Source organism: Castanea sativa, chromosome 5 (genome assembly GCF_040712315.1).
Source record: "Castanea sativa cultivar Marrone di Chiusa Pesio chromosome 5, ASM4071231v1".
In the NCBI taxonomy this organism is placed as follows: domain Eukaryota; kingdom Viridiplantae; phylum Streptophyta; class Magnoliopsida; order Fagales; family Fagaceae; genus Castanea; species Castanea sativa.
The window spans coordinates 37,651,267-37,673,910 of record NC_134017.1 but is presented as its reverse complement, the minus strand read 5'-3'; the positions used below and the strand labels follow the sequence as shown (position 1 = coordinate 37,673,910).

Genomic DNA, 22,644 nt, shown 5'->3' with positions numbered 1-22,644 from the left:
TTGTTAGGGGGAGTGTATATACTTTAAGGGATGTAGTGAGGACTTATGTATCTTTTCTTTTCTCTATCTTTTAGATACTTTGTTCATGTACCTTTGGTCTTGTGACCACTTTGTGATAGCAAAACTTGTATGCTTTATTGATATATATATATATATATATACATATATATATATATATATATATATGATGAGATTGTTGTTACAGTTCTTTCACATATCTTTTCATGTGTTGTTTCTTTTCTCTCTTTATGCAAATACTTCTTATATATTTGTATGCAGTCTTTTATTTCTGTTTCACATTAAGATGCCTTGATGAGTTTTGTTTAAAGTGATTCAGGATTATAGGTTGTCAAAGTCTTCCTTGCCATGAACTCTCTTCTTGCAAAGTTTTTCAAGAGTTTGTGTTAGGATAGATTTTATTATATTCACAAGTGAGTATGAGTTGAGTGATTTATGACTTCTATCATATGTTCATTTGTTTGTTGTGGTTTTGTCAGGGATTGCCAAAGGGAGAGATTGTTAGGATATATGTAGTTCATGTTAGGAACATATGTCATCATGTATTGGCTCATCATTTGACAAAACACACTTTACTTGTAATTGGGTAGATTTAGGATGTGTTTAATGCTTCAAGGAGCAAGGTTTCAAGTTCAAGTGTTAAAGACATGCAAGTTTGTCCAAGAATCAAGTGATGAAGTGCTGGATTTTAAATCTCGACAGCTAGTATCTATTAAGGTTTAAAAAGATGTTTTAACCCGATGCTCGATAGCTGCTCGATAGATAGGGTATCTATCGAGATTTATGAAAATAAGATTTTCAACTCTGATTTCATTCCAATCCATGAGTATGTGTTTAGGCTTTCTTTTCTCACAACCCTAAATATATATAAGGATTATTTTAAGGGTCGTCACATAGAGCACAGTTGCACAAGTGTGAAGCAAAGTGTTGTTCATGCAAATTGTGACCGGGAATCTAATTTGCCTTAGTTCTTCTTTCTCTTGAAGAAGCTGCTGTGTTTGTACACCGTAGGGTTTTGTAACCAAGGAGCTTTATAATCTTCATCATGTGATGAACTGAAGAACTTTGCAACCAACATCCTTCTCAAGTTGGTAATTAAGTTGCGTACTGGGATCCGCACATCTATTTGTTAGTCACGTACTGGGAGCCATGCATTAAAAGAAGAGATTGTCAATACAAAACAAGTCCAATTAGGTATTGGGGTAAGGTTCAACTGTAAGTTGGTATAAGGTACTGAGATTCCTTTACTTGTAACCGCTTGTTGTGATAATAGTGAATTCTCAGGAGTGGTGACCTTAAAATCATCTGGTGAGGTTTTTGCCTTGGAGGTTTTCCCCATTCATAAACAAATCACCTTGTCAACTTTATTATTTGTTGCATTTTATATTTAGTTGGTGATTTGTTTGTGCTGCCATGTATATTGCATGTTAATTTGATTAATTAATAAACTTGGCTAATTAATCAATTAATTCATCACAAGGGGTCAATACATTCTTGGCCTATCAATTTGTTTGTGCTACCACGCTATTGCATGTAATTTGACTAATTAATTAACTTGGGTAATTAATTAATTTGCAAAGGGGTCAATTCATTTTAACCCAACACATTTGTTTTTTGAGTCAATGTCAGATTGCCAACCTTGATATAAAACTTAGATTAAAACTTATCAGTCTCATAGCTTAGATTAAAACTTATTTGTCTCATATATATGAGACAAATAAGTTTTCATTAAGCAATACCCATTAAGGTTTGCAGCAGATTCAGGAAATTTTGTTCAAAATGAAGCAAGAACCATCCAAAATTACAATGAAAGTCCACAACTCACAAAGATAAACAGCAGTACAGAAACCCTAGCAAGTGGCCAGAGATTAACAAAATAAAAATAAAAAACAGAGGAAAGTAGCTAACCTATTGACATCATAAAGATGGATCATTCAATCACGGCCCCCTAATGCAGTGAATGACTCGCTATCTATGGCTTCTTTAGAATTAGCCTCCTTTTTACTTGATAAGCTAAAGCTCAATGAGAGGATCTCTGCATCATAAGCACCCTATCAAAATTTCCAAAATTTTAATATTCTAAGATGCATAGAACCTAAACGCTTGTCAAAAAGCATAATCTAAAAGGAATATTTTTATTGAATGCATTTACCTGAAAGCATGAATAATCAGAAGTTTGTAGGTAATATATATGAAGGTTTCCCTCACAATCACCAACACTGAGGTACTTGCAAAGATTGAGAAAATTTAAAAGCATTCTTATTAGCTATGTTGTCACAAAACATTCTCTGATTAACTAAAATTAAGAAATTCAAAAACCTAAAATCAAAATTCTAAGTAGTAGTGGAAAAATTAAGAACCAATTGGAATCCAAATATCTACCAAAGCTAAAAACCCAAAGAGTGAGAGAGAAAAACCTGAATGGCCATTGCTCCAAAGAGAGAAAAAAGTGGAAAAAAAAAGTTACCTGTGAAAGAGGAGATTGGTGGTGAATCAACAGCAAAACCAATTTTTCAACTCAAAACCCAAGAAAGAAAGAAAGAAAAAACTATGAATGCAGATATTAGAAAACAGGGAAACTCAATAAAAACTCAACAAAAAGTAATATTTCATACCAAAATCTAAAAAAAATGGAGAAAAATGTCCGGAGCCAATTCCAATGATTTGATGGTGGCAAATATATAGCCTAACAGTGTTGACGCCCATAGATTTTTCTTTCTCTATGTGCTTGACGACTTATGAACTCTATCACCTTCTCTCTCTGTATCCTCAGCACCTAAACAGATGCTCAATTTGGTTAAGTTTGTCTGATCGTGAAAATACTTTGGAAACTTTATATCAAGAAGATGGTGTGCGTCAATGAAAAGTGAAACTATTTTGATTCTAGGGAAGTTAACTAACCTGGATTGGAGGAGAAAGATGAAGAAGAAGAACATGATTTATTGGCTATGAAATCAGAGAAAGAAATCAAATTAAAAAAAAATTAATTTAAGAAATTCTTAGGTGTAAATTAAATGAAATCAACAACACTCAAACTGAAAGCAATTCAAACATTAATGAATTAGTAAAACTAAATAAAAGTTAAAACGTTTCACAAATATCGTACTAACGGATTTAATCCTAAAGAGAGAAAAGAGTTACCTTCTTGGAAGAGTTGGCAGTTTGGGCTAATACCTTAGAGAGAATGATAGAGAGGATTAAACCCAAATTTTGAAAGAGGGAGTGTTTTACTTTTATTGAGGATGAAATCCAGAGATCTGCATTTAGATGAGACCGAAGAGAGAGGGGGAATTGTCAAATGGTTAGGAAGGGGGTGAACTGGTGAGAGAGAAGAAGGTTTTGGATGAGTATTCTTAATAGTTTTGATCGGTTAGTTTTCTTTTTATACTGGGAGGCTACCAAACAGTATATTAATGTACTGAAACACTATAATTTATTGCTTTTTAACTGTGAACGTGGCAAAATTTTAAGTGGTCATTTTTCCTACATGGCAGCCCTTCCTTAATTGCAGGAAAAGGCTTCTGCTGTTATTTATAGTATATGATATGATATATTGATTTGAGATCATTTTTGAAAAATTCTTACTTTATGCTCTGTTTGTATTAATATGAGACCCCTTTTTTTCACTTGTTTGTGTTTGGATTTAATTTTAGTTTATTGGTTGTGTTTTTGTTAATTTTAATTTAAGTTTGATTAATATTTTCATTTAGTAATTTAATGTTTCATTTCAAATATAGGATTTGGACTAGAATCCTAAAGTATAATCAAAGAAGAAGAAACAAAGAATTGTTTCAATTTTCATACATAATAACTTTCTTGTGTATCGCACGGGTTAGCGACTGATTCTTATTATTATTGTGCAAACATATTTCTTAGTTTTAGAAATATGTTATACCTATGTGGAATTATTGCAATTTCCTTTTGACTTTTACAAAGTGTGTAACCCTACTACTATCAGGGCCAGCCCTAGGACTAGGCCACCGCCTAGGGCCCCCTACTAGAGGAAGGTCCTAAATTTTGGGCAAAAATTGATATATTTAAAAAAAAAAATTGGAGATTTAGAAAAAAAAAATAGTTTTATAATTTTCCTCTACTTTTAAGAAGTCCTAAAGTGTTGAGTAATGCTAGAGATAATACAACTTTAAATACATGGATCTTACAAATAGAGTAATGTTATAGTTTTACAAACTATTTTACAATATTTTTAGAATATGTTGTTGTAGCCAACTTCTTACTGGTTCTCATTTGGGCTCACCGATAACATCACTTTTTTATTTATCTATAATCATTCACCACATCATCAATTTGTAAAAGTTTTTGTAAAAGAATTTGTATCTCTAGCATTTTCCTTACAAATATGTGTCACTAATCGCAAGAAATAATTCAGATAGGAAAATGCTAGAAATATTATTAATTTTACCTGAAAACTTTACAAATTGATATGACAATTAATATGATATGTTGACGTCAATAACCTATTAAATGCATTTTCGAATTATTTTTTGTGATTAATGATACATCTTTGTAAGTCTCATGTTGTAAAATTTATAATATCCCTAACATCATTCATTCAAATACTTTTTTATTATTTTCTTGAAGTGTCACTAATCGCATTCATTTCTACATCGTTTGAAAGTTTTTTTTAGTAAAATTTGTTATATCTTTAGCATTTTTCAAAAAAAAAAAAAAAGAGCATATTACAAAATAATGGGAATAAATTATTGTTATAAAAAATTATGATATTAAATATTAGTCAAATATTATTTAAGTGATAACAAAAAGACCCCATTTAAATATATCGCCTTAGGCCTTCAAATTTGTTGGACCGCGCCCCTCACTACTATAGTATGTATATAACATTGTAGAGGAGTGGCGACTCATGTTTTTGTGCTGGCCTCTTTGTGAGTTTTATTTTCATAATGTACAGAATCAATTATGTAGAGGAGACAATGTACATTGTAGAGGAGACAATGTTTAGAAATAATGTACAGAATCAATCACATAAATAAATAAATAAATCTGACGTACATATATATTACAGCAGTGCTAGAGTTTTGCTCCAAAGTTTCATGGGAGTTAAAAATCGAAACTTCACAAAAATTCGTACTAATTATGTCCTAACTTATTAAAATCATATGTCCAACAAATATAATAAAATGTAGCCTTTAGAAGGCCCAAGAGAAACAATGTTTCAGCATGAAGATTTCCCATGGATATCTCAGATTTTATAGAGTAGATGGTATAAATAATATTCTTTGGTTTAGTGCTTTTGATGAAGTAATGAAGAGGAAGAAGAAGTCACTGGTGGTGGGGATCATTCTCTATTTCATGAGCCAATTCTCTTGTCAGCTTGTCAGCGCGATCATCGTGTCCACCTGCAAAGCTATAGACTCGAAATGCAAATTGGAAAGCCCTCCAAAGCATTTTGACACATCCCTTTGTTCGTTTGTTACTTTTTGATCCTGGTTCTTCCTTCTCTGCCACCTTTGCCTCCCTCCTCTCCTGATTAAAATCCAAAAAGACATCAACCTCTTGTGCAAATGATCACATATTGTTTGAATTTAGTATTTATTATTTTCGCAAGAAGTGTTTTATTTATTTATTGAGCTACCTTTAGAGCCAACTCCATGCAGCTTGAGGAAATATCCACCATTGCTTCCTTGATTCTTATAAGGATGTTGAAGTCAAAATCGATATTGTGACTTTGAAATTTCTTGGATTCTTCATCTTTGGTTCGTTCCAGTTTATCCACTTCTCCTTTTATCTGTATGTTAATCTTCCTCATTAGTAATTAAGAGTTTTATAGTTCAATAGCATTCTTTGATCCTTTCAACGAGGAGAATTTGGGTTTGAATTTCCCTTCCATGCTTATTAAAAAAATAATAAAGATGTTTAGAATAAAATAAGAAACACCGCCAAAACCAAATTACCTTAGTGAAGTAACTTTCAACTTTGTCAAGCAGCTGGCCCATGGGAGTCACTATCTTCCAGTTATGTAATTCAGAGATTATGGAATCCAACTTTGAGTATAGTGCTGCTGCTGTCCTTAATGCTTCCAACTTCTTTACGGGGAAACCTTCGAACCTTGCTAGCACCTGCAGCTTTAAGAATTGCATGTCATGATCATATCAAACAGAATGGACAGTGATGTGACAATTAATGTAATGTGATCTAGTGGATTTGAATGAATTAATAAGCTCTTATATATAATATGGACCTGTGATTCATCAGTTAAAGTCTCAAGAATGGATTCCACGTTTTTGTGGAACTTGATCAGCTCAGCCATGTCCTTTGTTTTGAAAGTACTAATGACAGACCTCAGCTCCGTAATTGATTTTGCATACTTCTTAACATCTTCTTCAATTTGTTGGAAGTACGCTGATCTGAGACACATAAATGGGGAAGATAAGGTTATGTATGCCTTTAAATCTATATTGATACCTACTAGTTATCAACTTAATTGCCGTGTTGTTAATCAAAGCTCTTTGAAAAGCATAAGTACCTCTTTGTTATCTCAGCTAGAGCATCAGCCATTCCTTGTTTTCCACCAGCATTGTTACCAATTGCACTCTTTTTCCCATTAGATGATTTACTGTTAAGATTATTACATCCTTCCACCTTTCCCTTAAGAACCCGATACAGATTACCCATTTGGGATGATCTCTTCAACTTGGTAGCTGTTTTTTTGGGGCGTAAGGATTTCGCTGCACCAGGAGGAGGTGGTGGAGGTGCTGCTCCATTTGCAAGTGGCATGGGTGGTGGTGGCGGCAATGTTACTGATCCATTCATTGGAGGTGGTGGTGGTGGTGGTGGTGGTGGTGGTACTGATCCATTCATTGGTGGTGGTGGTGGTGGTGGTACTGATCCTTTCATTGGTGGTGGTGGTGGGGGTGGGGGTGGTGCTCCTTTAGAAGGCATCATGGGTAGTGGAGGTGGTGGAGGAGCTGCTGCTTTCATTGTTCCCAATGCCATTGGGGGTGGTGGGGGCACTCTGGATGCTGTTCCTTTTAATGAAAGTTCAGGTGGTGGTGGTGGGGGTGGGGGTGGTGTTACTAGTGCTAGAGAAGGCAGGGGCTGTGATGGTTGTGGCAGTGTTGCCAAGGTCACAGTTGTCACAGGTGTATCTTTTTCAGTACTGCCATCTCTAGCTTCATCAATTGTTGTTGTCACGACAAGATTGCTCTTTTCTTCTTCTATTCCTGTCTTTGGTTTATCAACCTTTTTGTTTACACTTAAAATGCTGGAATCAACCCCTCCTACACTTGACAATGCGTAAAATGAGAGGCGGGTTACATCAATTGGGTTCAGTTTTTCCACAGCTCTAGCTCTGAGAGACCAGAGGCCCGGTGGGCTATAAGAAAGATGTCCTTTCTCTCCACCTTTCTTTGATGGTTTGGATAATTCTGGAAGCACTGTGGTCGGGGTGAGTGGAGAACCCGGAGAAGCAGAGCAGGGACTGTTAGTGCCTGAAGAGCAATCCCTGAAGATTTTTCCAAATGTGTTAGGTAGTGGACTTTCATCCTTCTGGTCATCTTCATCCATGAAATCGAACTTCTCTTGTGCCATCTTAATCATTGAATCAAGTGTTTCCAGGACTGTCTCAACTACACAACAATAAAATCAAGGAAGTCAAGTATATAGGTCTTCTCAAGATGATTCGTTTCAATTTGAACCATGAAATAAATTCATTTAAAATGCAAAGGATCCCAGTCATAAACAAATTCCTTTAATTTTTCCTGCATGCAAACAAATGCCAGCAAGAGAATGTTGCCAACTACATCCTAAGATAATATGTAACATACCACGTTGTTCCGAATTGACGTTCTCCTTATATGGTGATAAATCACATTTAAATATGTCCAAAGAATCCTGACTCATCATCCATGAATCTCCAATAGATTTCAAAGCCTCCAAGAAGTAAATTAGACCCTGATTGAACATGTAAGAGCTTAGTGCTAGAGTTAAATTAGCATCCAAATAAGTAACTCAAGCCAATTCTTGGTGGATTTAAATTATAAACCTCATCTATAGATGTCCCCTTTATTTCTGACGGCCAATTACTTGGTATTATTTCCGGATAAAGCTCGTGGAGATCTTCAATTGTGCCCATCACCAGCTGCCAGAAGACACATAGTTCTAAGACAAACAAAATGTCGCCAAACTTAAAGAGGTGTTATTGCTACATATGTTAAGTTGCAAGAGTAGTGGGGGAGGATACCTCATTGATGGAAGTTGATCCTTCACAAGGTGGTAGATCAATGATGTCTCGAAAGATTGAGATCTTCTTCCGTAGCTCCAACATCAACATTAAGTTGCTGGCATGACCCAATGGACTGCCTATTGTCATGCCGAGCACTTCCTTTTGACTTTTGGGTAGATTCTTGTGTATGTCATAACCCTTCATCGTCTACAGCAATGATTTCTTTTAGTGTCAAAGATTTCTAGTCTTTCAGATTTGTTTGTATTTTATTGCAGGTTTTCCAATTTACTAGATCTGGATTGAACATCTTTTAGGAAGGCCATGATGATGTATCTGATACACAAGCTTTTGTTTTTATAAAATGGCAAGTGAAATCATTTTTTGAGAGTTAACCTGGGCTGGTAAGAACTTAATTAGACTTGCTCTTTTTCTGAGGAAAACCTACATGGAATTGCATTTCTCCTTGTATGTAAAATTTACATGTACCAAAGACTTGCATATTGTTAATTTGGCTTCATAAATAGTATGCAGATAATATTGGTTATTTGGTTTTAAAAATTTTGATCTCATTTAACAAAAGAAACCTAAATGGAGACGTTCCATGAATTGCATTGCATAAAATTATTAGAGTACTATTCAAAGAAAATTAAACAGGAACATATATATATATATATATATATATATATATACTATGAATATATATAAACCATGAATGCAAATTCAAATGGCTTTAGCTAGAATTATATAAATTCCAGTTAGCATATTCAAGGAGTCGGAGCAAGACTTGTATTGTAATTAAAGAGGATTGCCTATAGTCCTAAACTGGACATATCTAGACGCATAAACAGGTAGGGTACATATATGATAATAAAAAAAGCACAATAGATTCATATGAAGAAGAAAAAGGACAGAAAGAACAAAACTGAGAAACCATGTCAAGTTGTACCTCAATTCCATATGCCTTGCGACAAAACAGAAATGGTGTCAAACCGCATAAGCTCCCGGTCATAGCCATGGCATATATCACCAAAATGAGTCTTATAAAAGACTTGATTGGAAAGAAATCAATGATGATTTTGATGATGACGAATGTCAACAAAACTTGTTTTTATTAAAATGCTTTGGGGTTTGAAAAATGAAAATGACTAAAAATAAAATATAGAAATAATTAGAGAATTATTCTAAGCTTTGTGCTGAAAAAGCACAAGGAAAAAATCAAAATTTGAGTTGGGTCTCTTAGAGAAAATTATAACGTGCGTTGCACTTTGGCTAATACAGAGGTGAATGAAGAACCATTATTTTGAACTTCCTCTGAGAAGAGAGAGTCAAAAGAGTGCAAAAAAGAAAGACTGGTCTATATAAGGAGGAACTTCCCGCGTTTGTTTGTACTTGGTCTAGCGCTGTTACTCTTAGGACCACTATTTACGGCTATGTAATTATTCATTAAAAGGCTTCAAAAAAAAAAAAATTAATCATTAAAAAAAATAAAAAAAACCATAGCTTAATTATAGGAAGTGATAATGCTAAGAGCCTAGGATGATCGACTGACAGCCGGAAAAAGAGTAGACCAACTTCTATTTTGTGCGAGATTAGGTGTTTAGTTCTGCGGAGCACTGTAATTTCTAACAAAATTCGTTCAATTATTTTCTATATTTATCTATACTTACTTCTATAAGGATACAACAGTTGAACTAGTCGTGGTTCTTTCAATCCAATATACTTAATAATACTAAATAAGAGTTTCTATTCCTTAAAAATAAACAAATTAACTAATAAGAAAGCTCTGGATTATTGAATATATATATATATATATATATATATATATATATATTTACGAATACTCTCCATAGCATTTTCACACATTGTAAATTGTGAAAATGAGAATGCAATCTTGATTTTTCTTTCAGTTTGACAATTGTTTTTTTCTAGTTTGAAAATTCTATTTAAATTTCCCCTCACGATTAGGTATTCTCCGAAATTATCCCCAGATTGCAGTCAGGGACCAAAAAATAGTTCACTGTTTAGACTTTGTCAGTGTTCACATTATGATCAACATATGATAAAATTATAAGATTAAAAAAAAAAAGTTTTACTATTCTGTTTTACTCAATCTGATTTGATCCACCTCTTACAGTCTTACTCTTAGTAGTTGATATCCAAAAGCATGCACATATCCCTCTTGTTTTAAATTGATAAATATGGCAGAACAAATTTAGTCGACCACCAACTATGCTTTCAATAATATCTGAAACTCCTGTAAAAAAAATAAAAAGTTGCTGAATCACAACTATATATATATATATATATAACTAAAATGTAACATTTATTATTATTACACTCTTATTAAGCCACATTAGCGGCCACATCATCTACCTAGTTTAACTTTTTATCTCTCCACTACTCTGAACCTTTGGATTGAGAGAGAGAGAAAGGAAGTAGAGGGAAGTAGAGTAAAATTGGCTTAAAATAGACTAATTTTAATTTGAGCCGATTCTACTTTACTCTACTCTCCTCTCTTTCCCTCAATCTAAATGGACCATTAATGTCACTCTTCATCTATCTCTCCCTCTTCTTTTTATTTTGACTCTTCTTATCACCATTCTATCACTATGAATATGTCATCCTTTCTCATATTTTATACATGTGTGTGTGTTATTTATTCCTTTTTGAAACTTTATTTTAGGTTGATAAATCTTTTTTTTTTTATAATACTATTTGGTTTTTTTTTTCCATCGCAAGTCTTCTCTCTCCCTTTTATAATGTAACTTTGGTTTAATTTTTTTTTTTTTTTTGACATAGTTATTTTGGAAGTGAGATTTTGAATTTATATCAATATACAATCTTAGTTATATATTTGAATGTGTCTATCAACTTTTGAAACTACTTGAGATGAATATGTATAAACAATATATATATATATATATATATATATATATATATATATATATATATATATATATATATATATATATACTAGTATGTATAGAAAATATTTTTGTTTTAATTATATATATATTTATTTATTTTAAAACTACCTAAGATGAATTTGTAAAGTGATTGCTTCTTTCTCAAAGATAAGCATTAGGCATTCTGCAGTAATGATATTGAACCCATGGCTGCAATTTGGGCTTTATCTTTCGCATCAGATGTTGGTGTGAAGCGGGCTGTTTTAGAGGGTGACTCATTGGTAGTGATTTAAGGACTAAGGGAGGATGATAGTTCACTAGCACCTTTTGGTTTGTTGGTTGAGAATGCAAAGGTTTTGTCTCAACAATTTGAAGAGTTGCTTTACTCTCATACAAAGAGAGAAAGTAACACAATGGCTCATAGTTTGGCTAAATATGTCATCGGTATTCTAGATTTTCTAGTGTGGATGGAGGATGTTCTATTACAACTTCATTCTGTTATACAAGCCAATTTTCGATTTATTAGGCTTATTTTAATATTGTCAAAATATTAAAAGTAAGAAAAAAATAATAATAATGATGTAGCAAATGAGTATCCTAGCAATAATAAATGCAATATGAAGTTCCCATTAAAGATAATTAAATCATAATAAATGAAAGTGTATGTAGTCAATTTTTTTTTTTTTTTTTGTTAAATCACGTTATCTTTATATTCTTATAAAATTATTTTCTTTTATTTTTGATAGTTGAAGTGTTCAATTTTAGACATAAAGTCTACTTTGTTTTTCTACATATTATTTTAAATATTAATTTTATAATATAGTAAAGTCTCTTAGGAAGGTTTAAGAAATATGCAGTTTCAATCTCATGTGCCTATATATATAGTAAATAAAATCTGATCAATAGTTTGAAGCTAATCTCATGATAAGAAAAATTATAAATGTTAGGACATATGTGATTCAATGTTAGGAACATATGTCACTATTTTATGTAATTGGCTAATCCTTTGACAAAATGCACTTTACTTGTAATTGGGTAGATCTAGGATGTGTTTGATGCTTCAAGAAATCTTGTTTCAAGTTCAAGTATTAAAGCCATGCAAGTCTGTCCAAGATTCAAGTGTGAATACTGTTGTTCATTAAAGCTCGACAGCTAGCATCTATCGAGCCTTGAAGAGCTATTCTAGCCAGTGGCTCGACAGCAGCTCGACAGATAGGGTATCTGTCGAGGTTTATGAAACTCAGAATTTTTGGTCTATTTTTCATCTAATCCATGATTGTATGTTTGGGCTTTTTTTTTCTCACAACCCTAGACATATAAAAGGATTATTTTAAGGGTCGTCAAAGGTGACACAAGTTGCATGAGTGTTGTGCAAAGTTTGTTCATGCAGATTGTGACCTAAGATAGAATTTGCCATAGTTAATCTTTCTTGTGAAGAAACTGCTGTGTTTGTGCACTGTAGGGTTTTATAACCAAGGAGCTTCTCGATCTTCATTTTGTGATGAACTGAAGAATTTTGTAGCCAACAACCTTCTCTAGTTGGCGATTGAAGTTGCGTATTGGGAGCTGCGCAATTGGTTAGTCACGTATTGGGAGCCATGCATTGAAATGAGAGATTGTCACTACAAAACAAGTCCAATTGGGTATTGGGGTAAGGGTTCAACTGTAGGTTGGTATAAGATACTGAGATTCCTTTACTTGTAACCGCTTGTTGTGATAATAGTGAATTCTTGGGAGTGGTGACCTTAAAATCATCCGGTGGGGTTTTTGCTGTGTAGGTTTTCCTCATTTGTAAACAAATTATCATGTCAATTTATTTTTCGCTACATACTTTAGTTAATTGGTGATTTTTTTGTGCTACTACGCGTTTGCATGTTAATTTGATTAATTAATAAACTTGGCTAATTAATCAATTAATTCATCACAAGGGGTCAATACATTCTTGGCCTATCAATAAATATGATAATTCTTTTAAGAGAATGAAAATTTTGAATAATATATTTGAAACTTAAATAGTTTAATTGTATAGGGAAAAAATTAGGAAAATATAACACAAAATAACATAATTTAGCAAAATATGGAGCACATAAAAAATGAATAATATAAATCAAACAAATCCAAATAATAAAATGATGATATATTTTTTGAGATTGAAAAATAAAAAATAATTTTAGAAATTATTTAATTTTTTGGATGAAGAAATTATTTTTCACAAAGTTTAGAAAAAAAAAATATATTATACCATAAGTACAAAATAATTATCTATTTTGTACTCATTGCGTGGGTTTGTGACTAGTATGTTATAAAAGTTGGATCCCAAAACTAGTGGATGTATACTACGTTGACACTTATTAATTTTCAAAGTATGCTGCAATAACATGTGACAACTTCCTATATTCAATTGGTATGATTGGATAAACAATGCCACATGTTAAAATATTATTGTACATCTCATTGTGCTTGCCATAATACTAGACAGGTGGCATCTATAATTAAAATTTTGTATGACATAAATGTATTTATTTAGTATGGTATTTAAGTTCAAATTCTCATTATTATTTATGACCACTAATTCTTAATTTGTAATTTCTCTATTTATTTTCCAAAGTATTCCCCTTCCAAAGATTTTTCAAGTATTTTGTTCTTAAAAAATGTAATATGTTGAAATATGTGTAATCCAATTATCAATTAGATATTATCTAATGAGATTTTTTAAAATTATTTTGGAACCATAATTAAATATATCACAGTAAGAGAAGAAACCTAGAAGTTGTTTTATTTTTATTTTTTTTTTCACTTTTTCAACATATGAAATTAAAACCGTGTACAGATAGCAACAAAATGTATGTATATGTATCTATCTATCTATTTATATATATATATATATATATATATATATGGAAGCTTTTAATAACAACAGTAGATATATCTTTTCATCATAAGTTTAAACACTTACAAGAGATAATAGTAGATACAAAGCTTTGAATAGGAAAGTAAAAAGGTTACAAGCTTAGGAACTAGCCTAGAAACCATAAGGAATTTGAGTCTAGGAAAATTTGTGATGCCTTCATCTAAAAGGGACATCCCCCCTTTATAGGCAAAATAAAACACTATTTAAACAGTGAATAGTGAATTGAATAGAGAATAGGGAACAATGAACAATAAAATTGACTTTTTTTACTATTCATAGCAGGTCAACAAATTTGTCGACATGTGCTGTTTGGAGGAAATCAGCCCTAGTGGGGAATAGCCAGAGCAAGAGCCATACATCTATCAGGGAATCAAAGTAGCTTTAGTAACTTTAGTATGGAATCAATGCTGATTAGTAGCTAACAGGGAATCAAAGCAACTTTAGTAACTTTAGTTGGGAATCAATGCAGACCAGTAGCTTTAACATGAGATTCTTTGTTTGTGGACTTAATAATTTTGGCCGTTAGGCCAACAAAGTCAATCCTTACCAAAGTCTGGTGTGGAAGGTTCATCATAACCAAATAATTCTTGATTATAAAGGTAATAAAGATCGTCATTAGAAACAAAGGCTTCCGAGGATAACTTGGATTATTGGTCATCTTCTTCTTCTTCTTCTGAGTTAGCATTTGCATCTTCTTCTTCTGAGTTAGCATTTGCATCTTCTTCTTCATCCTTCCATCTTCGTTTAAACAGTGCAATTATATTAGATCTACTGAGACCATCAAAAACAAAGTTTTTCTTTTTGGTCTTGGCAGAAGACTTTGCAAGTTTAGTAGTAGATGTGATAGCAAGTGCAATGGGTTGAGGCATGGCTGCCTGCCCAAGGGGGTAAGCTTGAGCTTAAGCAGATGTAGTAAATGGGGTAAGGAAGCCCAAAGGAAAGAATTAATGGATCAATGGGTTAACACAGTAGGAACACCAGCCAACAAGCCCACAGAGGTTATAAGAAGTCAAAGTAAGGCAAGGTAGCCAAGAAGGCCCAAACAAGGAGGTTGCAAGTACAATGAAGTAGTGTGGCACAATTTATAGCTAAAAGGCCTACAACCATGAAGAAGAGAGACAAAAAAACATGGGCTTAGAAGGCTATGGAGACAAAGGCCTTCATGTGGACAATACCCAGCCTAGGAAGGGATAAAAGGAAGAAAACACAAGTCCAAAAGCCCACGCATCCTTCACACCAAAAAGGATAAGCACATATCAGTACACACAACAGAACCAGTTAACACAAGAGTAGTAGAAATGGTGTGAAGAGTAGAAAGGGACAAACACAAATGGAGTGGAGCTCGCACAAAGGACCAGGGCACCACCTACTTGTACCCAGCCAACACATGGAAGGTGGGCCATAGGTTAAGATATTCAGAGGGTGTGGTTTAACAGTGGCGAGAAAGGGGGGGTCTATTTTGAGGTTCTTGCCTAAGCTTCTTTGGTGAATGTCCTGCTGGGATGTCATTTCACCCAAAAGAGGTAAGTGTGGGCTGGGACCACTTGATGCATCCCATAGAGGTAAGAGGTAAGGTAGCTTAATCCTTATCTATTAAGGTGAAACAGAAACAAAGAGAGGTAAGAATCAAGACAAGTAATTTTTTCTGGAAATGAAGATTGGTTTAACCAACACACTTTGGGCAAAGGTAATGGCTAGACAACCAGCAAGTTAGTGGACAGTCTTGAAGAAATGCTCACAAGAAGCCAAAAATGGTTGAGGGATAAAACGGGTAAATTCTATAATGATAGATGGTATAAAAAGGGGTAGCCATGAATAGTAAAAGGGAGAGGCAAGAAGCAAGAGGTAAGAAAAAATAGGGAAGGGAAAACACGGAGAGAGAAAAAGAAAAGATAAAAAGACTAATTAAAAGAAAACTAGAGAGAAAGTAGTGTAGTAGGAATAGAGGCATGTATCGATAGACCATCTTTTCTCTCCCTTGTGACAAACCTACTCTCTAAAGGTTGTAAATTGAAATTCAAGTTACTTAGGCCCTTTCTCTGGAATGAGTAACTTTTATGGCAAAAGCCTTTGTTGAGGTTACTGCATTGGGGATTGGTTCCCTTCTTGGGTTCTTTTCTGCTAAACAGCTTAACCCACAATCCAACAGACAAGTTATTTTAATTATACTTACTAGGAAAATTTCCTATTGTTTGACTAGAAGTTACTAAGTTATTTTCCTTTTTCTACTGTAGTATTCTTTCTACTTGTTTTGTTATTCTGCTATAACTCTATTAACTTTACTCACAATGTTAGATTTATTTAACACGTTTTATTATTATGGTTATCCTGCTATTACTACCATAATATCTGTCATAATCACTCCTGCTGTGACCGCTCCTTATGTCTAGCCCACAGTACTCAAGACAGGACGTGTCTACATCAGGTAAGCCTGACTTGTGCACAAGCTGGCTTAAAGCGCAGTCCTAGGAAGGCTAGTCTCAAGTCTCTTACTCTAGACTAACGGGTCATAGTACAGCATAAGGGGTTAAGGCCCAACAATACAAGAAAGGCTCTCATATTTAAATTGGTGACTCCACTGGAGAGTTGGGAGATAGATAGGGAAAACAAGCAAATCCCTCACAAGTGATGCCCCTAAAATCAGAGACGACATGGAATATGAGTGCCGAGCCATCATAGGCAGAGTTAAGGCCAGCCACGCCGCACCAGCCTAATTAAGTAGGCAGTGCCAATGCAGTGGGGGTTAGGCCATAGCAACAACAAAGGAAACCCACTGACAATGATAACTTTTTTACTGAAGTGCTGCAGTCAAGATAGCATTCCTAGTAGCAGTTGATGGAAGAGATCCGCTAGCAAAAGGCGGATAAGACGAAGGAGAAGGAGAGTCAACATGACCCCAAGCATGTGGCAGACAAGGAAAGACCCTGTGGGTGGTGGCCCGCAGAATGTGGAACAACGCTCGTCACTATGGTTGACGTAGCAGCATTGCTAGAATAAGAAAAGGCCAAGGCGCCTAAGGAAAGATTTTACTTAAGGAGACCTCTATATCCCTTGTGGATACTCAGCGAGCTGTATCTCGATAGATACGAGCCGCAGACCTTCGCATAGCATGATGGCAGGAGGGGAAGTGTCGTTGAGCATGTAAGCAAGTTTATAGATACCATTGGTCCTTATGCAGCAAACGAGGACCTTTGCCTCCAAGATTTTTCAGTCCTTATGTGACCGGGCATATACCTGTTACACTAGCTTGAATCCAAGATCAATCCTAACATGGGTTGATATGGTAGATGTATTCTACACCAAGTATTTCCAGGGAGAAGAAACAGTTACGCATGCAACTTTGCAAGGTACCAAGAAAAGGAGTAGTGAAGACCTCATGGAATATATCAAGAGGTTTAGAGACATAGCCCTTGACTACTATGATCACTGCAAGGAGAAGAGGTTGATGAAAATGTATATGGGCAATATGATTATGGAATATCGGGCTGTCCTGGAGAACTTAAAAATTTCCCAATTCGTGCAGCTGTTACAGAAGGCCAAGAAAATGGCCCAATCAGTCAAGCCCAGCTCTAACAAGCCCAAAGAACTGAAATCCACACCGTAAGCCATGATAGTGTCAACCGGCGAGAAGAAAAAGAAGTCAAAATGGAGGGAGTATGAGAGCCCTCTGCCAATAATGTGTAAATTGAAGGAGCTAGATGTGCTTTTAGACAAGTGGATTACAGTGGGGTTTTCAAACCCAATCATGTTTTTAGAGAGCCCACTAAAGAAGAACAGACTACCGCCTACATAATTATGTGTTGTATGCTACCGCAGAATGCTAGGCACTCCGTAGATTAGTGCATTATAGGATCAAAGAAGGAACCCTTGAACTATCCCAACTAGAGGTCTAGAGGAACCCACTCCCTAATCACAATGGGAAGGAGGTAGTAGCAGTTTTCATTTATGCAGACTCAGGCAAAGACAAAAAGGAAAGATCATCACTGCTAGGCAACCATCACAACCATGTAGAGAAGCTCCAAGTTCAAGAATTTGTATAATGAATTGGAGCTTACAGCAAACAAATGAAAGATGGCCATGAAAGCTTTGGTAAGTATTGCTTCAAGAAAGGGAATAGAATGCCTTATCGTAGAAGCTTGAACTGACAAAGCCTTCCTATAAGATACCAACGAGATCACTTTCAGCGACAAAAACATAGAGGTGGGATACCTAGACCACATAAGGACTCTTTACTTGGTAGCTGCCATAAATCAAATTCCCGTTAAGAGAGCCCTGGTTGACATGGGTGTTTTAGTAAATCTTATCCCACTCAGCACATTGCAAGCAGTAGGAATACTGGAGAATAAGATTCAAGGATATCTGATAGAGGTGATGGGTTTGGAGGAAAAGGTGAGCACATAGTAGGATACATACAGCTCTAGTTGAAGGTAGGCCTAACAGCCTCCTTGGCTCAATTCCATACGGTGAAGACAAAAGTTTCCCGCCATATGCTATTGGGAAGGTCGTGGCTGCATAAGCACTGTCTCATCCCGTCCACCTACCACCAGTGCATGAAAGGGAGATTAAATGAAAAAATGATATAGATTGCAGCAAACTCATCCCCATTTGAGTAGGCAAAGGCTCACTTGGTTGAAAATATGTTCTACGATGAATGGGCACCATCCAAGGAAAGCTCGGTATACAAGCCGACTGTCACCTTCATCCCCAAGTGGGAGGACATTCGAGACGACCCAAAACCCAATTTGAGGGAGTTATTGCTACAAAAAGGATGAGAAAAGAGGCACCAACCTCAAAGCTAGACAGTATGCCATGATACATCGAGTGTTGGAAAAACATAGTTTGTATCGCATACAAAACATATGCAATGGAAAATTAACGGATATACTTCATTCACAATTGTTAACATGTATTATGTAAATTTTAGAATTCAAGAACAAGAGAGTGTACCTTGGTGCGGTGAAATTCAAAATAAAAGATTAGAAGTATTTGAGAACATTTTTAATATTCAGTCCAATTCCACTTAATGCTCAAGAAGTGTGGTCTCTCAATCAGTTTCCAAAGAAGAATAATAGAGTAGCTTACACTCAAATACACACCATTTCATTCAACACAAAAAAACCCCCTTATAAAATTTTGTATGTTTCTCTTCTTATATCTAACTGATTATCTAATTGGACTAGCCTTTTGGGCCATTCCAATTGGGCTTTAGCATCTGGCTTGGAGTGGGACCAAAAGGGAACAAATAAGACTTTAGCTCCAATGGGCCTTGGGCTTTTGTGTCAACTCTTGACAAATTCAAAGTTACCATTAATTAAATTTAATATCACTATATAAATATAATTGCACTCTAGGCCTTATTAATAAATTATATCCCAAGACTTTATTATACATGCAACCCCTTCATAAAATATTAGTAGTAATACAAAGTCATGAATGTAGACTACCACTTTGAAGATTACTACATCTTAATCATTGAATACCCGGTTTACTCTTTTAAGTTATTCATCATATATTTATGAAATCCAATTTCATAAATATATACTTTAGTAACTCCTTAATAAATTAGTTAGGCCTAACATTCTGAATAACCAAACCCATTAAACTTATCTCAAAGGAATATTTTATATCTCCGTTAAGAGATTATAAATTCCATCTTGAGAATATATGTTCCATCAACACTAAATGTGGTTGCCCAGCATACTGAGGTTTTGATCGTGACTTTAGATCTCACTTCTGATATATCAAATGCAACCTATACTTCATGATTAGGTTCATTAGTCTCTCAGGATGAAGAGTTCATGTAAATAGCAGTCGTGAGATTTATAATTCATTTGACAGTTGTTAGGAGAATAATAAATTTCACAGCGGTCCAGTTCAATATGTTTTAACTCTTAAAACATATTAACATATCAATTAAAAGTCTCCACTTCCATGATCAAGACAAATCATCTTAGTTGATATGTTGTAGTCTTCACAGATGAAATGCCCAATTTCATCACCGACTACGAACTAAAATTCCGAGTTTACAAAGAAATTGTAATTTATATATTCTGTGACTAAATCACATAAATCACATACTATGCATCTCATGAACTATATGATAATGTCCAAATATTCATGTTACCAGTATTTTAGATAATAATAAAACAACTTTATTAATCACAACATTAAGTTGTACATAATGTCATACATAGCATCATACAATAGGATTTAAGGGCACTAATCCTAACATCTGGGTCTAAGTGCTTGACGGCAGGATAATAAATAAATTATGAAGGTGCGCAAGGCCAACTTGCAACGTGCATGGGGGTCCTAGAGGAGAGCCATAGCATAAGACCCTACGTGGCCTAAGAAAGTTCAGGGGAAAAGAGTGGCGTGGAAGATGAATAGAGGGCTGCAACAGAAAAGGATGTACAAGTAACAGTAAAAGCAAAGCTGGAAGAGATCAACCTAGGCACAGACTCACTGTAGGCATTGCATTTTGTACCCCTTAAGATTCGGCCACCCATTCCCCAATAATGCTTGAACTCTGAGGCCCAAGGCTTGTTTGGAGCTCAATCAGATATTAAATTGACTTGAGAAGTGTTAAAATGAAAAATATAACATTTTAAATGAGCAAAAATATTTTTTTGAAAATAAAATGACCAAAGTAGCCCTCGGCCTACATATGCGAGCCAAAGTATGCGTACGTAGGCACAATCCTGCATATGTAGCTAGGGTTTTAGAAACATAGGAAAGGTAAGTTTTCTACAATAATGACTGAGGTTTGGAACGACTCCCACATTGTTTGGGAGCCATTCCAAACCCTATTTTTTCCACTATAAAAAGCCTTACATGGTATATTTTCAAAACACATAGAAATAAAAAAAACCTACGATTCACTAGAAAATAGTGGATCAAAAGGGTTTTTATTTTTTTTCACAAAACACCTTCATGTCATTTTTATTTGATTAGGACCTTTTAATGTCCCAATACTTTGAGTTTAAAGTTTCTAATTACTATTTTATTGAATTGTGATAGATTTGACTAAGGGGAACGATCAAAATCATGCTTAAAAGCTTCTTTTTTTAAGATATTCTTTTAACCTTTTCTTTTTCCATTTCTGTCTTTAATCTTTTCTTTAATCAATTTCTTTCTTTAGTTAATGTCTATATTTTTTTTTTTAGGTTAGTTTTAGGCTTATTTTATGTTTTTAAGCATGTTAGGATGTTAGATTTGTTGTTTGAAAGTTCTACTGCGTTTCTGTGTTTTAAGGTTGTCTAGGTAAGGATTTGCGTACGCATAATCTAGCCTGCGCATGTAGACTGAATTCATACGTACATAGACCTGTTCTAGCGTGCATGATGTCGTTACCCAGTACCCTAATTTCTTGTTTGTTTTGTTTTTTCTTTCACATGTTTGTTCTATTTAGCCTCTTTTTCATATGTTTTAAGCCCCATAATTGTTTGTTCACCTTTTAACATGTTTGTTTATTATCACATGTTTAGATTAGGGTTTTCTTAGTTTTAATGTCATGCATTCACATGCTCATGCATTGATGCCATAGGTGCTATGCTGCTGTCACACCCCGAACCCAAGTACAAGATAGGCACGTGACAACTGCCACACACTTATAAAGTACACACCCTACAAGTGTGCAAGGCCTTCTTAGCATCTAAAATTTATCCTCAAAAATTAAATCAAATAAATCCAAAATACCTCAACAATTTCTTTATGAATAGTTCTCCAATAATTTAATAGGAACAAAATCCAAACCTCATGTACATAATGCAAATTGGCCAAAAGATATAAGACTATTACAAGGCCATCTAATTCCAAAAATCACTAAGCTTCTTTCCCTGCTCATAACACAACATCAAAACTCCCAAAACTTGTTATTCTTCACAATCTGAAACTGCAGGGGAAAAAAGGGGGTTAAGCTGACAACTCAATAAGTAACCAAAATCCTAATAAGTTCAATCAAGCAATAGATCTGTAAAGTATAAGATGTAATATGTGTTTTCAAAAGTTATTATATACTATATATTTTCAAAATAACTGAAGAAGTTTCATAGTCTTAAAATAATAAGTTGCACATAGATCACATACTTTAATCTTACAAATATATCATAAAGGGTTTAGAAAGTAGTCAGTTTTTTCATAAATCAAAAACTATAACTTAAAATAGGTTCCAAAAATACATATGTAGTTTTTAATGACTCAAAATAGTTCAAATACTCAAATATTTCCAAAATCACATATGTATTTTTAAGGACTCGAAATAGTTCAAATATTCAAACGTAATTCATATTCTTAACAATCTTATGACTATGGTCATGCTATATCCCCGTGACTGGGTATCAGAGTATCAATGAATAACCCTCATTGGTTGGGTATCAAAGTACTAATGAATAACCCCCATTGGTTTGGGTATGAGAGTACCAATGAATAACCCTCATTGGCTGGGTATCAGAGTACCAATGAATAACCCCATTGGTTTAGGTATCAGAATACCAATGAATAACTCCCATTGGCTGGGTATCAAAGTACCAATGAATAACCCCCATTGGCCTGGGTATCATAATCAATTCATAGTCAAATTATCCATATCATATATATATATAAAATCA

General features: G+C 34.3%; 1 protein-coding gene across 1 annotated transcript; it reads right to left on the bottom strand.

Annotated features, from left to right (window-relative positions):
- Positions 1 to 5,043: 5,043 nt before the first annotated feature.
- Positions 5,044 to 9,485, bottom strand: LOC142637181 (uncharacterized protein At4g04980). Its single transcript, XM_075811467.1, has 9 exons — positions 9,165 to 9,485; positions 8,237 to 8,425; positions 8,039 to 8,134; positions 7,821 to 7,947; positions 6,521 to 7,622; positions 6,236 to 6,401; positions 5,949 to 6,113; positions 5,630 to 5,782; positions 5,044 to 5,520 (listed from the first exon to the last, which is right to left on the bottom strand). The coding sequence occupies exons 1-9, from the start codon at positions 9,231 to 9,233 to the stop codon at positions 5,317 to 5,319; spliced, it is 2,271 nt and encodes a 756-aa protein (XP_075667582.1). The 5' UTR covers positions 9,234 to 9,485; the 3' UTR covers positions 5,044 to 5,316.
- Positions 9,486 to 22,644: the final 13,159 nt, after the last annotated feature.